Genomic DNA, 18,070 nt, shown 5'->3' with positions numbered 1-18,070 from the left:
AAATTTGCGGACAATACAAAGTTATTCAGAGTAGTGAGGACACAGAAGAATTGCAAAGACCTACGACGAGACAAATGCAATCGAGGAATGGGCTGTGAAATGGCAAATGAGGTTCAACGTGGATAAGTGCAAGGTGATGCATGTCGGTAATAAAAATCATATGCACAAATACAGGATGTCCAGTGCTGTACTCAGAGAGAGCCCCAAGACTGATTAAGAAGAGGATCATAAACAGATCAGAGAAGGTTATCGTGTCGCTGTACCGGGCCATGGTGCACCCCCCACCTGGAATACTGCGTCAAACACTGGTCGCCGTACATGAAAAAGGACATAGTACTACTCGAAAGGGTTCATAGAAGAGCAATTAAAATGGTTAAGGGACTGGAGGAGTTGCTGTACAATGAGAGGCTAGAGAAACTCGTCCTTTTCTCCCTTGAAAAGAGGAGACTGAGAGGGGACATGATTGAAACATTCAAGATATTGAAGGGAATAGACAGTAGAGAAACAGAGATTGTTCACCCTCTCCAAGGTGGAGAGAACAAGAGGGCACTCTCTAAAGTTAAAAGGGGATAGATTCCGTACAAACATAAGGAAGTTGTTCTTCACCCAGAGAGTGGCAGAAATCTGGAACGCTCTTCCAGAGGCTGTTATAGGGGAAAGCACCCTCCAGGAATTCAAGAAAAGGTTAGATAAGTTCCTGCTGAACCAGAACATATGCAAGTAAGGTTAGACTCAAATAGGGCACTGGTGTTTGACCTAAGGGCCACCACGTGAGCAGATTGCTGGGCACGATGGACCACTGGTCTGACCCAGCAACGGTAACTCTTATGTTCTTAGGGTAAGAGTTGGAAAAATAGATAGATCTGAGATGATGGCAGAAAAATGGAAGAAAATTGAATATGAAAATCAATGCCAAGGATGGATGTAGTGCAAAAAGTGAAAGAGGAAAGAAACAGAGTTAAAAGCACAGATGAAACATGATGATCAGAAAATAAGATCTCCAGATAAAAGGTAGGGAAAATGTTTTTATTTTCAATTTAGTGATTAAAATATGTCAATTTTCAAAATTTATATCTGTTGTTTTTATATTTGGACCATTTAGGAAGAAATGCATTTCTTTGTTTCTCTTGTGGTGTACTTTGTGCAAAGTCTGGCAAATTAGGGTTTCATTTGTGTACAATAGTACTTTTACTTTGCGAGTTTGTATTTGAAGAAGGTTTTTTCTATTTTGTGCATGTTGTGGCTGAGGCCAAGTATTCTGGTAGGAATAGAAGTCCAGAAACTTTGGTTGGTGTCGTGGCTCCAAGTAGGAAGATATTTGACAGCTCTCCTTCAATTTTTTTAGACTCGAAACAGCCCCAGCTGAAAAATTAGTGATATATGGCATGATCCCTGACAAATGGCACTCAAACATACCCAAATTTCTAATCTCAGTTTATATTCGAGTCAACCTCTTTTCCTCCTTTGGGGGGGGGGGGGGGTGTTAACCTCGATTTATATTTGAGTATATACAGTACTTTGAGTTTCAGAAATTTGGAGTAACATATCTTTTGCTGAAGCAAATGTCATTGCTTCAATATACCATCTCATTAAAGTAGGAAGTGATGGGGTAAAAGCAGCAGAATTGTACCAATAGTAATATCCTATAGTAAAATGATGATGAAAATAAGTATGTCCAGGCTGCTAACACACTATTTTCTGCTTGGTTATTAGATAGTTTAGTGAAATAAATACAGTGGAACACCGAATATCTGAACTACCCCTGACAGAGGGTAGTACGGATAATCAAAAATCTGGATAATTGGATGGTAATTTTTTGTCTTTTGTTTTAAATTTTAAAAATACTTTCAGTGCACCCTTCCCCCTCGCCAACAAGAAAAGGCAGCATTCCCTCTCCCTCTCTGAATAGGCACCACTAACCCTCTCCCGGACCGACAGGAAAGACCCCAGGCCTACCTTGTTTCCCTGGTGTCTAGCGGCAGTGCTGGAGCAGGAGAAATCCTACTCATGAGGCTGCCCCTGGAAGTCTCAGCAGCTATTTTCTTCGCTGGCAGAACATGGGTACGAGCGAGTAGGATCGCTCCTGCCCCACCGCTGCCGATAGACCACTAGGAAAACAAGGTAGGTTTGGGGTCTTTCCTGTAAGTCCGAGAGGAGATTGGTGGTGCCTGTTCAGGGAGGGGGAATGCTGCCTTTTCCTGTCGGGGGAAGGTGTGTGTGCTGAAGGTATTTTTTAAATTAAAAACAAAAGAATAGTACTTAAAAATAGTACTTTGGAGGGAACTCAAATATAAAATGAGACCCCCCAAAGCAATCTGAATAATTGGACACCCGGAAAGCTGGAGTTCAGATAATAGGCATTTCACTGTATATATCAGGTAGTTCAACACAAAATTCTTTAAAGAAAATATTATGAAAGTAGTCATTGTAGGTTTATTTGACAGGGTGAGGGTAACACATTACCTGCAGTAACTCCATTCTGAAGTGATCCTTCATAGAATATGTTGGAGGGGAAAGCACTGAGAGCAGGATGCATACGGTACTGAACTTGAAGGCGAATTGGACGGATCCCAAGAACCACAAGCCTTTCAAAGAGGGACTGAGAGAGCCCTGCCTTTGCAGCTTTCTTGCACATCACCACTGGGCCCAGCTGGCAATGATCACCAACCAAGATCAACTGGTGGATAAAAAGATAGTCACAATGAGTTGCCAGGACTACACAGCAACATTTACAATCTTAAAAAAGTACTTCTATTAAATCCAAATTAGTTGTAATTTAAAATACAGGATCTAATCCCACTCTCAACTATCAATCCACATGAAAATTAACAGCATACATTTAATGGGCATCCTGGCACAGATTTATTCATGAAGGCTTTCCAGTATATGAACTAACCTATAAATACCTACATATTATCTAATTTTATATTATTTTAAAGCTCAGACAATTAAAGCATTTAAATTGTTATTAACTTAGGTCAGTAAATTTGATATAAGAAAAACCTAGGAAGTTACTACAGATCTATTCCATATAAGTGAAGAAGCACAGTTACTTACCATAACAGGTGTTATCCAGGGACAGCAGGCAGATATTCTCATGTATGGGTGACGTTATCCACAGAATGCCGATGTGGACAGCTGCACAAGCAATCTTGCTTGAAGAACTTTAGAAAGTTTGCAACTGCCACACTGTGCATGCCCAAGTGCCTTCCTGCTCGACTCAGGGCACGCGTCTCCTCAGTTCAGATAGCTAGCCAAGAAACAAACCAGGGGAGGAGGGTGGGTTGTAAGAATATCTGCCTGCTGTCCCTAGATGACACATGTTATGGTAAGTAACTGTATTTTATCCTAGGACAAGCAGGCAGCATATTCTCACATATGGGTGACCTCCAAGCTAACCAGAATGGGATGGTGGGAGTGTTGGTGTTTATGAGAATAAATTTTGTAATACTGTTTGGCCAAAATGGCCATCTTGTCTCAAAAAGGAATCAAGACAGTAATGTGAGGTGAATGTATGAACCGAGGACTAGGTGGCAGCCTTGCAGAGTTCCTCAATAGGAGTAGATCTAAGGAAAGTAACAGAAGCTGCCATAGCTCTAACCTGTGGATTGTTACTCGACCCTCCAGTTGCAGCCTGGTCTGAGCATAGCAGAACAAAATGCAAGCAGTCAGCCAGTTGAAAATTGTTCTCTTGGAAACTGGATGCCCCAACTTGTTTGAATCAAAGGAGACAAAAGTTGTGTGAAGAAGATCTATGTCATTTTGTCCTTTGCAAATAGAAGGCCAAAGCAAATTTGCATTCCAGAGTATGAAGAGCAGTTTCTCCAGGGTGAGGTCTGGGGAAAAATACTGGAAGGACAATTGATTGTTTGAGATGAAATTCTGTAACAACTTTGGGTAAGAATTTTGGATGAACCACCTTATCATGATGGAATACTGTAAAGGGTGGATCTGCTACTAAGGCTTGAAGCTCACTGACTCTACGAGCAGACGCAAGAGCAATGAGGAAGACCACTTTCCAAGTGATATATTTCAGATGAGCCGTAGACATTGGTTCAAATGGAGGCTTCATCAGTGTAGCAAGAACAACATTGAGATCCCAAACTACTGGAGTGCTTTGAGAGGTGATTTAACATTGAAAAGTCCTTTCATAAATCTGGAAACCACAGGATGAGCAGAAAGAGGTTTCCCCTCTAGTGGCTGATGAAAAGCAGCAATTGCACTGAGATGGACTCAGATGGCCAGATTGAGATAAATGAAATAAGTAATCCATAACTGAAAACAAGGAGGTAGACTGAGGCTCCTTGATTTTTGTTTTATAAATCTTTATTCATTTTCTTATGTTACAACAAGTGTATCAAATAAACTCATTAGAAACTTGAATATACTCATATATTAACATCAAATTTAACATTTCTTTAGAAAATTAATATAAAGTTATAATATTATGCCAGAAATCTAAATTTATATAATTCTTATTGAATATAATAATCCTCCACCCCTCCCTCCCTCCCAATCAATAATACATAAAATCAACTTTATTGCAATTTTATTCAAATATTGATATAATATGTAATAATCAGAAATAAAAGCCCACCCCATTCCCCTCTAATCAAATATCTTATCATGGGAAAAGTTAATCATTCATTACAGAAATCTGTTAACGGTCCCCAGACTTTTTGAAATTTACTTACATATCCTTTTTGTGTTACAATGATGAGTTCCATTTTGTATATATGACATACAGAATTCCACCAGAAATTGTAATTTAACCTGTCATGCTTTTTCCAATTATATGTTATTTGTTGTATTGCTATTCCAGTTAAAATAAACAGAAGTTTGTTGTTACTCGATGAAATTTGACTTCTTGCTCTCATAGTTGTTCCAAATAAAATAGTATCATATGTCAAGGCTACCGGATTTTCTAACATCCTATTAATTTGAGGCCAAATTGGTTTCCAGAATGATAAGATAAATGGACAATAGAATAAAAGGTGGTCTAATGTCCCGACTTCAACATGACAGTGCCAGCATCTATTAGACTTAGAACTATCTATCTTTTGTAAACGAACAGGGGTCCAAAAAGCTCTATGCAGAAGAAAAAACCAAGTTTGTCTCATAGATGCTGACACCGTACATTTTAACCTCCAAGACCAAAGTCGTGGCCATTGAGATGCATTAATTTGATGCTTTATCTCAATGCTCCAAATGTCTCTAAGACCATTTTTTGGTTTTTTATTTACAAATCCAGATATTAATTTATACCACTGTGCGGCTCTATGATCCATTGAATCCATCTGGAAACATAAGAATTCCAAACTATGATAATTAGTAAGATTTTTCCATTCAGGGAACCCTACCTGAATGGACTGAGGCTCCTTGTGATGAAGATCACACCAAGCAGAAAACCTAGTCCTAAGATGTGTCTGACAGATTGAGAAAACTGAAGGTTTGAAGTCTTGTTGAGAGGTACCAAGCTGTTAGATGTAGAGACTACAGGTTGGGATGAAGAAGAGAACCGTAACTCTGTGTAAGCAGAGATGGAAAAACTGGTAGAAGCAGTGGCTCCCTGATGCTGAGTTGAAGTAGAAGGGAGAACCAAGGTTTTCTGGTCCACCGAAAAGCTATTAGAATCATGGTGGCATGTTCGTGCTTGAGTTTGACAAGTGTCTTGAGAATGAGAGGAAATGGCGGGAACGAATAGAAGAACTTGTTTGACCATCCCAGAAGAAAAGCATCTGCCTCCAGATGGTGAGGAGAGTATATTTTGGAAAAGAACTGGGGCAGTTTGTTGTTGAAGGGAGACGCAAAAAGATCTATGTGAGGCGTCCCCCACTGAAAAAAAACGTGAGGGAGAGTTGGAGAATTGAGTGCCCATTCCTGAGGCTGCAGGAGACGACTCAATTTGTCTGCCAGTGAATTTTTATTTCCTTGAATGTAGACAGCTTTAAGAAAGGTGTTGTGAGGACATGCCCAATTTCACACTTTCTGAGCTTCCTTGCAAAGGGGGAGAGACCCTGTTCCTCCCTATTTGTTCACATAGTACATGGATACTTGATTGTCTGTACGAATGAGCACAACTTGATCGTGAAGATGCTGAAAAGCTTTGAGAGCAGTGAAAATCGCTCTGAGTTCCAACAGATTGATGTGATTTCCTTGAGTACGGAGACCATCGAGATGAGTCCCCCAAGCCTAGGTTGATGAGTCCGTCATGAGAACCTTCTGGTGAGGGGGAATTTGAAACAGCAAACCTCTGGAAAGATTGGAAGACAGCATCCACCATTGAAGAGATTGTCATAGAGAAGATGTCACTGTAATGTACTGAGAGCGCGGATCGAAGGCCTGTGACCATTGAGAAGCCAGGGTCCACTGAGGAATCCTGAGGTGAAGCCTGGCAAAAGGAGTCACGTAAACTGTAGAGGCCATGTGATCTAAGAGAATCATCAAGTGCCTCACTGAGAGTGAAGTGAGGGTGGACACTTGGTGACAAAGTTCTTTGAGTGTATCTTGACGGTGTTGTGGAAGGAATGCTCTAAGTTGCACCATGTCTAGAAGAGCTCCAATAAACTGTAGAGTTCGAGAAGGCTGTAGTTGAGATTTGGGGAAGTTGATTTTGAATCCCAAACTTTGTAGGAATCAAATAGTCTGTTGTGTCACTACAGTAACCCCTTGAGATGTTAGATCCTTGATGAGCCAGTCGTCCAGATATGGGAAAGCTTGAACACCATGACTTCACAAAGCTTCTGCTACCACTACCAGGCATTTGTGAAAACTCTGGGAGATGAGGCCAAACCAAAAGATAGCACCCTGTATAGGTAGTGACGAGTTCCCACCTGAAATCTGAAGAATTTGCGAGAGGCTGGATGAATGGGAATGTGAGTACACTTCTCCCTCCGTATTTGCAGTTTCAGCATTCACGGTTTCGATTACTCACGGTTTTAGCTTGCTGACTCCTCCCTCCCAATTACATCAGCTTGAATAGAGAAATCTCTGATTCCAAGCGTTTACAGAGAAAATAGCTGATTCCCAGCACTTTCTTCACCGTGTTTTGCCTCTCCTTCAGGAACAGGCCAGGTCTCTCACCATATTATTCGCGGTTTCACCATATTCACGATGGTTTTTAATAGAAAACAGCGAATAACATATGAAAAAGCTACTCATGGTTTTTCTGTATTCGCGGGTCTGTTAATCCCTTATCACAGCGAATACAGAGGGAGACGTGTATAAGCCTCTTTGAGATCCAGAGAGCATAACCAATCGTTGTGATCCAGGAGGGTATACAAGGATGCTAGAGACAGCATCCAAAATTTTTCTTTGACAAGAAATTTGTTGAGAGCTCTGAGATCCAATATTGGCCTAAGACCTCCCGTCTTCTTCGGGACAAGGAAGAAACGGGAATAAAATTATGGGTTCTGTTGTTCCAGAGGAACCCTCTCGATAGCATTGAGAGAGAGCAGAGCTTGTACTTCCTGGAGAAGAAGAGAGGTCAGCAATGGATTGGAAGGAAACTCTCTTGGTGGGTGATCTGATGGAATCTGCAGGAAATGAAGAGACTACCCTTCCTTTATGATTTTTAACATCCAGAGATTGTAAGTGATGAGTTACCATCGGTGATAAAAATGATGTAGACGACCTCCAATGTAGAGGACAGAGACAGAGGGATTGGCATTATGTTCTGACTGAGATGGTCAAAAAGACTGCGTGGGTTTAGATGAAGCTAGTGTCTTAGGCTTCTGTTGACGTTGTTGAGGCCGTTTCTTCTGTGGTTGCCTGGAATATGGAGGAGGCCTAGGAGGATATTGCCTCTGATAAGATGAAGAGGGTTTAAACTTGGGTCTGAGTAACGTGGCAAAAGATTATTCATGCTCAGATAATCTTTTAGTAGCAGCCTCAATGGACTCCCCAAAAAGTTCATCTCCCAGACACAGGATGTTCGCCAGTCTATCTTAGAGATTAGGATCCATGTCCATAATTCGCAACCACACAAGTCGTTGCATGGCCACTGAAAAAGCTGTGACTCATGAGGTCATTTCAAAAGCATCATATGCTGCTTGTACCATGTGTACTCGAAGGTTTGTTAAGAGTACGATGCACATGTTTAAATTCCGAAAGACAATGAGATGGTAAATATTTGAATGGTTTTAATGCAATATTTACATGGTTTTAATGCAATATTTCAAATATGAAGTGAAAATAAAGTTGTAATTCAAAATTCAAGTTGTCATCATAGAATTTTGATATAATCTGCACCCAAATTTGTCCATGGTTCTTCCTTCACGTCCAGGGAGAACTGAAGCATAGCAGGATTAGTCTTCTATAGAGAAGATTCCACCACCAAAGATTGGTGAGAGAGTTGGGGGTTTTCAAACCCTTAACAGTGAACCATTCTATATTGTGATTCCATTTTACCAGGAACTGCTGGAACTGAATATGGAGAATCCAGATTTTTACGAAAAGTATGCTTAAGAATGCTATTCATGGGCAGTTTAAGTGACTCCTTAGGAGGATGCGTAAGTTCTAACTCCTCCAGATACTCCTTAGTATACTTGGAATCGGATTCCAGGACAATGTTAAGGTCCTTCCTCATTTGATGCAGGAACCAGGTAAAAGAGTGGTTCAGATGATGGAGACGTGTAATGAGGTGAACCACCTACTGGAAAACCTTCTACTATTGAATAAGAAGATGAGGCCTCGGGAGCATATTGAAAATGAATATCTGAATTCTCAGGCTTGGATGAAGAATAACGCCCCCTTGAACGTTGTGGAGTGGAAAGGGTGGGTGATGCAGCACATTTTCTTTTGACAGAATGTGCAGGACAAAGATGTTTGGATTTGGACATCCATTTCCCTGAGGAAGATGGAGATGAGTGCTTTGAGAGACTGGACCCATGTCTTGAAGTCTGACGTCCCTCCTCCGAGGACTGACGCTTCGATAAAGGAAGACTCATGTCTTAATGAGCGCTTAAGAAAAGAAGATCTAAAAATAAAATTTAAAAAAAGAGAAGAGGATCGGTGCCTCGAAGAATGATGGTGAGGTGAGGAAGATCTCTGCCTCGACGTCGAACAATGTTTCTCCGATACTTGTGAAGACCAATGTTTTAACGAGGAGTGTCTCAAAACCGGCTGCCTCAGTGTAGTGGATCGATGCCTTGATGATCTCGAGGACGAAGACCGACATCAAGGCTAAATTGGTGTCCTGTTCTCTGTCATCTGTTCCAAGCGATGCTCAGACTGGATCTGAATATGGAGGAGTCGACATGGGCTGAAGCTTAGCAAACATGTTGCCAAACTCCAGAAGAAAGAGAGCATCTCCTTAACATCATGAACCGATACCGATGGTGTAAGTTGGTGGTATCACTGGTGCTGCGGTGCGCTCCGGAGAGGAGAGCAACAATGATGATGCCCCTCGAGACTTGGAGGCAAGCCGCATTAAAGGTCTCTGAGTGAAAGGCACGAATTGTGTCGATGCCTGAATGGTCAGAGACTATGCCTGAGAAGCTGAAGGCTTCTTGGCTAGCTTACCCGAGTCGGTGATAGCGACACGGACCTCGTAACATTGGACGGATATTGACGTCCTCGATGTTGATGCCTTTGCCGAAGATGATGGCTTGGTCAACGACGTAGGCTTTGTCGGAAGTCGATGACTTAACCGGAACTGAATCCATAGCTCCAAAGATTTTACTTTGCTGGATTTTCTGTTTTTTTATAGACCTTTTCAGTAAAGTGGTGCAGCACGCATAGGATTCCACACAGTGGTCGGGGCCCAAACATTGAATACACCACTTGTGTGGGTCTGTGATGGAAATGGTACGCTGACATCAACTACATTTCTTAAATCCCATAATAGGACGAGACATGGAGGAAAAAACCACCTCAGCTAAATCAAAGTCCAAAGGCTGAGGTGGAACAGGCCCCACCATCAAGAATGACGACGAAACTAGAGCAATTCTTGCAATTTTACCCAGCCAAATAAATTTAACCAGAATACTATTTAACTTTTTATAGAAAGACCCCTGAAAAGAAACAAAAAAGAAAAAAATAGATACTTTTTAAAAAAAATTTTACGAAATAAACAAATAACAAAAAAGGAAACACACGAACCGACGGTCACAAAGAACCTGTGGCTAAAAGGCACTCGAAGTTACACACCAAACGTTGAAGTAGGGACTTCTCTGCTCTGCGGAAAAACGAGAACTGAGGAGATGCGTGCCCTGCATCGGGCAAGAAGGCACTTGTGCAGCTGTCCACATTGTGGCTCCATGGATGACATCACCCATACGTGAGAATATGCTGCTTGCTTGTCCTGGGATAATATATTCCAGTTCTGAAAACAATGGACAAGTGACAATAGAACAGTTGCTTACTTGTAATGAAGGTTCTCCATAGACAGTAGAGGAATGCAGCCACACTTGTTGGTGAAGCCCTAGACTGATCCTGTGTGTAGGTGCTCTCCCCTAGCAATAGTAAGCTTTTGGCTTACTGGCCACGTGCAGAATCTCCCACCTTAAGAACATAATAGCCATACTGGGTCAGACCAATGGCATTTAGCCCAGTATCCTGTTTCCACAGTGGCCAAGCAGGTTATAAGTATCTGGCAGAAAACCAAGTAGCAGCAACATTTCAGGCTACCAATTCCAAGGCAAGCCTTCAGTGACTCCTCCCTTTGCTATCTCAGTTTTCTGTCTAGCTGAAAAATATTTCTCTTAGAGGGGAAGATCGGAGGGTAAGTGTGTCTGCATTTCCCTGCTATCTATAAAGTACCCCTATACATGCAAGCAGCTTTGCTTTCACTGGAGACAAACAGGAGAGATGCAGGCACACTTGTTGGCGACTCTCTAGCTGTTCCTTGTAAAAGGAGTGGTGGAAACAGATCAAGAAGCAAAAAGATTCCAGATGATGGATTCATAAAAGCACATGTTCAGTGCTGTGTTCTGTTTTAAACAGGAATGTTCAGTAAAAGTGTGAACTTAGGACTAGGTTGCCACTTTGCAGATGTCCTGTATCAGAGTCAATCAGAAGAAGCTGTTTCCCAGAAGCAGTGTGGGCTCTGTCAAGAAGTGGTTCACATACTATACAGGAAGAGAACTCTATGGAACAAGAAATCCATATAGAAATAGTCTGTTTATAGGTTGGAGATCCCAGGCTGACCGGGTTTTGAAGTGGTTTTTTGTTTGTTTGTTTTTTAATCTTTATTCATTTTCAGAAATTACAACAAGTGTACAATAATCACTCAAAAATATATTAATCACTTGACAATCTTATTTGTAATCCTCCAGATATATAAATATAAAAGAATCCCATCCCTCCCACCCAAATATTAATAATTAACAATTATCAATTATTGTCATTCATATTCCCACCCCCACGGGTTTTGAAGTGTTAAAACATTTATTGGTATGACAGATGGCTGTGGTTTCTCCAAGACAGAAAAATAGTGCCTCTCTGCAGTCCAAAATACGGAGGTGTTGATCTGCTGAAGAAGCATGTGGAGGAGGTAAGAAGGATGGTAGAACAATGGTTTGGGTGAGGTGGAATTCTAAAAACCTCTGGAAGGATTTTTGGGTGCATATGTTGCTGGAAATGGTTAGAAAAGAATTGAGTGGAAAGATAAGAGGTCAGGTCACCAGTGCCTGGAGTTCGATTACTCATCTTGCCAATGCGATGGCTTTGAGAAAAGCTTCCTTGTGAGGTACAAGACAGAAGTGGTGCCTAGTGCATCAAAAGGCTGCAGTCATGTGTTGATCCAAGAAGTGTTGAGATCCAAAGGCGCTGGCAGGTCCCAAAGTGGAGGCCCCAGATCATTGAGTCTTTCCAAGAGCTGAGCCACCAGGATGTGATGAGATTGTTTTTTCATGCATTGGGTCATGAGAAGCAGGTATCATGAATAATTTTAGGTGCACTGAAGTTGACTTGAGACCTACATTCGACAAGTGAAGGAGGTAGGTCTATAGGCGATAGCAAACCAATAAAGGGTTGCTGGTCTGAGTAGCTTGCCAGTGAGAACATCGGGACCAGCGAGATTGATAGAATGTACAAATGAGGGCCGCCTAACAGCAAAGAGAATAGAGCTTGGGAGACTGGAATGGTAGCAAGGATGCTTCATTCAATGTCTACACAGTCAAGTGAAGGAAGGACAGGTTAGGGTAAAGAATCTGATAGTTGTGTTGCATGAGCAAGGAGTGGATTCCAGAAGGAAGTGCAAAGCAGCAAAAAGATCCAGAAGAGGAAACTAGACTATTCTGGGTCATTGACGATCAATCAGGATGAGACTTGCAGAGACCTTGATAATTTCCTGAAGGACCCTGGAGATGAGTGGGAATGGTAGAAAGGTGAACAGAAGATTGCTTGTCTAATGGATGGGGAAAGCATCTCTTGTGGTGTCTTGATTCACTGGACAGAGTGAACAAAAACTGCAGGTACACTGCATTGTCTGGTGTGGCAATGAGGCTTATGATTGGGTGTGCACCATCTTCTAAAGTCATTGACGTATCATGGTATCAGGGGACTATTCGTGAAGATTGAATTTGCAGTTGAGCGAGTCCACTATCACTTTTGAGCGGCTTGGCAAGTACACTGCCTGTAGATCTGCTTGGAAGGACAGAAGAAAGCACCAGAGGTGGTACACTGCTGTGCTGAAGTGTAGGGATCCACCATGGTAGGAATGTGTTGATGTAGTTTGGAAGCAGAATTGGGTGTAAGTAGGTGTGGGCCCATTGGCCTCAATGTAATATGTAGTGCTGCTGAAAAGGCTTCTTGTGAAGACATTCGTGCAGAACAATAAGAGGGCTGTTGCTATGTGACCCAGTGGGCATAAAATGTGGTACACAGGCAGCTGAGGGGACCCTCTCACCTGAGCAAAGTCTTGTATTCACCATGCACTGCATCCTGGGAAGGGAGGCACCTACTCTGGAGGTGACTAGAATAGGTCCCCTGAATGCGAGTTATTGCAGGAATAAAAAAATGACTTATCCAAAGTGATGATGAAACCAAGGGATTGTAGGATGGAAAAGGTGTTCTGGATGATGAGATTTATTTACTCAATTTTCTATACTGTTCTCCTAGGGGAGCTCAGAACGGTGTACATGGATTTATTAAGGAATTAAAATATTTTTCTCTGTCTGTCCCGACAGGCTCACAATCTATCTGGTGTACCTGAGGCAATGGGGGGATTAAGTGATTTGCCCAGGATCACAAGGAGCAGAGTGTGTTTGAACCCACAACCTCAGGATACTGAGGCTGTAGCGTTAACCACTGTTCCACACTCGCCAAACTCTGGAATGAGCCACAAGGAGCCAGTCATCAAGATATGGGAAAACAACATGCTGTTGCTTGCTTAGGTGCACTGCCAGTACTACTAAGGTATTGTGGGAAGACTCAAGGCAAAGAACTTTGTCAAGTGAAGCCCACATCTGGGTAGTCCAACGGACTATGTTCCACTTATCTTATACTTATCCAATATCAGCACCTGGTTCTTCAGGGACATAAGATGGATTGACAGGGACATAAGATGGATTGTAGAAAAATCATTAGTGACCTATCTATGGTATATGAATGTGTGCATATTAAGGGTTTTATATGCTTTGTTATGACATATTATATCTGTAATATGAATTCAGTGCTGTTAAGTATATTTGTGAAACTGTTTCCTAGTAATCTTACTAGTATGTTTGTGAAGGATGTGTCATAAGAAAACTGGCAGAGTGAATCAAGTGAGAAGTGGATTTAAATAAAGCAATCAATATATGTGAAGCGGTGTTCTTTTGATCTTGTGATGCATAATATGAGACACCTTCAAGTTAAAGGAGAATGGAATATTGATAGTGATGTATTTGGAGGCGATGCGCCAGTATCCTAAGAGCTAATGTAGCACCTTAGTAGATATTTCTGCCAATGGAGTTAAGGAGCCTTGGTTATGTCTCTGGAAGAACATGGAAATGTGTCCTTGTTGATTTTGAATTTTAGGTGCAGAATCTGAGACCATAGAGCAGTGGTTCCCAAACCTGTCCTGGGGGACTCCCAGCCAGTCAGGTTTTCAAGATATCCCTAATGAATATGCATGAGAGAGATTTGCATAAAATGGAAGTGACAGGTATGCAAATCTCTCTCATGCATATTCATTAGGGATATCTTGAAAACCTGACTGGCTGGGGGTCCCCCAGGACAGGTTTGGGAACCACTGCCATAGAGGGATATAGAAAATAAGTGTCTAAGGCCTGGAGGTGATTGCACATTATATGTTAACTCTAGTCACTTTGAAGGTGGATGAATCGAAGGTGGTGTCTGTCAATTGGTATTATGATGGTTCCTAAAAGATCATAGTCAGAGAGTAAAAGATTCTCAGTGGAAGGGGTAGCACATAATTGAAGAACTATATAAAAAAAAACAACCTCTCCTGTTCATTGCTACAGAGTTAGTATTTACTTTTAATAAAGTTTGTGGATTTTTTTTTTCAGAAAATCTTGGATAAGAATAATCTGCTAGAGCAGGGGTGCCCAACGCGTCGATCGTGATCGACCGGTAGCTCAGAAAGGCAACGTGAGTCGATCGCAGAGCCCATCCCGGGCTCTGTGATAGACTCGTGTTAACGTCCCAATCTACCGGGCCTATCAGCCTTCCTCTCCCCGACGTCAAAGACGCCGACGCCGGGCATTAGGCTGTTTTTGTCATTTTGGGGGGGGGGGAGCGTGGTGGCGTGGCGGTGGCAGCAGCAACAGCCCGAAAAAGAAATCATCCTGGCCCGGGTCGGTGTCATACTCCGGAACTTCTACCTGCTTCCGGCCACACACCCTGCACCGCGGCTCTCTTCGGCAACTCAGCAGCAGCGATCGACACAAGCTTCTGACGTCGGGGCCTACCCTCTGCGAGTCCCGCTTGTTTCAACTTCCTTTTTCCACAAAGGCGGGACTCGTAGAGGGAAGGCCTCAATGTCGGCAGCTTGTCTTGATCACCGTTGCTGACGAGTTGCTTAAGAGAGCCGCGGAGCAGGGGGGTGTTGCCAGGTGCAGGTAGAAGGGAGAGGGCCAGATGCAGGACTCGTGGGTGAGGGAGGAGAAGAGAGAGAGAAAGAGAGAGGGGAGGGAAACAAAAGGAAATATTTCATACTGGGCTGGGCCGGAGTGGAGGGAGGGTGGAAAGATTCTGGCTACAGGGTGCATTAATAAAGGAAAAGGGGGGAAAGCTGAAAATGGAGATAGAGTAAGCAGGACCTACTGAATAAGGATAGAGATACAGAGGGGACATGAAGAGGAGGTGAAATAGAGACATAGAAGTAATGCTGAAAAAGTGTGTGGGGGGATATAAAGACATTGAAAGGGCAAATGGTGAACATGGGGTAAAGACAAGGACAGAGACAAATGAAGATGGATGGAATGAGGAGAAAAGCCTTGTTGGCCCGGAACTTCCTCTCCTACGTCAGAATTGACGTCAGGGAGCAGAATGCTGGTCAGCGCGACGCTTCTGCAGGGAAAGCTTGGGACGGCAGTGACTTGGGGGCTGTTCCCCGATGGTGGTGGCAGCAAACTGAGTGGCTTAGGGGAGGGCACGGAGAAAGAAAGAAAGGGGGCAGACAGGGAGACAGAAAGAAGGGGGAACAGGGAGACAGAAAGAAAAAGTTGTGAGAGAGAATGAGGTCTGGAGGAGAGGAAACATACAGGAGGCTGAAAGAAAGGAAGAAAGATTGGATGCACAGTCAGAAGAAGAAAGTGCAACCAGAGACTCATGAAATCACCAAACAGCAAAGGTAGGAAAAATGATTTTATTTTCAATTTAGTGATCAAAATGTGTCGGTTTTGAGAATTTATATCTGCTGTCTATATTTTGCACTATGGCTCCCTTTTACTAAACCGCAATAGTGTTTTTTAGCGCAGGGAGCCTATGAGCATTGAGAGCAGCACGAGGCATTCAGTGTAACTCCCTGTGCTAAAACCTACTATTGTGGTTTAGTAAAAAGGGAGGGGGTGTATTTGTCTATTTTTGTATTTTGTTACTGAGGTGACATTGCATAGAATCATCTGCCATGACCTCTTTGAAAAAACCCGGAATATGAATAATTAACATTTTCTCTGCCTTTCAGTGTGCTTTGTGGTTTTTTTTTTTAATTTTATTGTTGGTAGATCATTTTGACTTAGTCATTATAAAAGTAGCTCGCAAGCCCATAAAGTGTGGGCACCCCTGTGCTAGAGGCATAGGTATTGAAAACAAGGAAAGTAGCACAAATGATTGATATATAGTGGTCTGTAGCATACGATTCTTGCTCTGGGCCAGAATACACTAAATGCTGTTGCTGTACAGGAGATTAACTAAAGGGGCAAGGAGTAAGGACTAAATGATGGAGATGAAAATTAAAAGTTTGAAATGTCAACAAAGATTTACAAAAAAAAAAAAGAGGATTTGGTTGTGTATGGCTGTAACTAGGATCCTGCTGCCAGGAAGTCTGAATATTGCTAGTAAGCAAACAAAGGCACTCTGGAGATTCTCAAGGCACTATTTGTCAGCAATGAAATGCTGCCCAGCTGTTTATATATGGAGAACTAAAAAACAGGTAGCAATATATTTTGTGCAGAAGATATAGCAGATGCTCGTGACTGCTACAAAAATGCTACAGCATTCTGCAGAAAGTGCTGTAGTTAATGTAAGAAAGATGTTTGTGCCTGTCCCGGAGTGGGGAATGGCATAAGTTGCTAATTTTTCCCGAGGAGAATTATTTCATGCTTATTGCAGGAGATAAGGGTCTCTTGCTGGCTGGATGAGGTTTTGATTTGTTGGGCTTTTTTGTTTTTCTTTAAGCTTTACCCGTTGGCTGCTCAGAATACTTGGAGGAGGAAGCAGATGGTGAAGAAGTACTTGGAAGGAGCTTTGCTTTAGACATTGCCCTAAAAGTACCCTGTTCCTTTAAATTTTGAGTTGGATATAGAATATCCAGCCTCTGTGAGCCTGTAGGAGAAGTGTTGTGGGGTGAGAGCAGCGGTTTTTAAGCTGGTGATATGGCTCTTCATGAACTGGTAGCTGATTTTAAGAAAGGTTTGTCCAATTTCCTGGAGATAAAGTCCATAGTCTGTTACTGAGAAAGACATGGGGGAAGCCACTGCTTGCCCTGGATCGGTAGCATGGAATGTTCCTACTCTCTGGGTTTTTGCCAGGTACTGGTGACCCGGATTGGCCAACACGAGGATGGACTACAGAGCTTGATGGACTATTGGTCTGACTATTGGACTAAGGCTATTCTTATGTTCTTATGAACTGAACTCTGAGCCACCATCACCGAAGCTGGGAGTGGGAGGACAGCAGGAGCTGAGGCTGAAAGGACTCTCAAATGTTTCTCTTCCTGCAGTGCTGGACCTGAGCTCCAGGGGAGAAGAGAGCCTGCAAGTGATAGCTGGGAATTGATATAGTACAGAAAAGGAAATAAAAAGGGTCATAAATTCTTCATTTGCTTAAAGTTGTAGCTTTTGCAGATTGAAGAAACGGATCACATGGGATCTCTTAGGAGGAAATATGGATGCTGAAGATGGGCAGACTGAATGGGCCATTTGGCCTTTATCTGCAGTCATATTTCTATGTATGGATGCTTCTTCCTTCCTCTGTGTTTTGTTTTTATTTTGATGAGGAGGCAGGCCACATGTTGCCCCCCTACCTCAGTACCATGCTGCTGGTGGAGAGGAGGTGCAGCAACTGGTGGCTTCAGTTTGTTTTGCAGCCGTGTCCTGTGGGATCTGCGTCTTTTCTCATACATCCATCGTCAGGGAGTTATGGTGGCCTTCCCAGTGGTGCCGAAACAGGACCTTGGGTGAAGGGAGTCAATGAGGGAGTGGTCAGATGTTGCAGCGAAGCCATACCATTGAGAACATAAGAACATAAGCAGTGCCTCTGCTGGGTCAGACCAGAGGTCCATCGTGCCCAGCAGTCTGCTCAAGCGGTGGCCCATCAGGCCCAGGACCTGTATAGTAATCCCCTTCTATCCTCTTTTCCTTCAGGAAGTTATCTTGAACCCCAATACCGTACACTGTCCTATTACACACTCTGGAAGTGCATTCCAGGTATCCACCATCCTTTGGGTGAAGAAGAACTTCCT

The 18,070-nt window shown here is 42.6% G+C and overlaps 1 protein-coding gene across 1 annotated transcript in view; it reads right to left on the bottom strand.

Moving 5' to 3' along the window:
• UPF1 (UPF1 RNA helicase and ATPase) overlaps nucleotides 1-18,070 on the bottom strand; it is a 357,405-nt gene that overhangs the window by 134,811 nt on the left and 204,524 nt on the right. Inside the window, exon 16 of the mRNA XM_033955970.1 lies at nucleotides 2,464-2,677. Coding sequence (XP_033811861.1) covers nucleotides 2,464-2,677 — 214 coding nt within the window. The remainder of the gene's footprint in view (nucleotides 1-2,463; nucleotides 2,678-18,070) is intronic.

This window comes from Geotrypetes seraphini, chromosome 8 (genome assembly GCF_902459505.1).
Source record: "Geotrypetes seraphini chromosome 8, aGeoSer1.1, whole genome shotgun sequence".
In the NCBI taxonomy this organism is placed as follows: domain Eukaryota; kingdom Metazoa; phylum Chordata; class Amphibia; order Gymnophiona; family Dermophiidae; genus Geotrypetes; species Geotrypetes seraphini.
The sequence above is the reverse complement of the archived record's forward strand: the minus strand, read 5'-3'. Positions and strand labels throughout refer to the sequence as shown.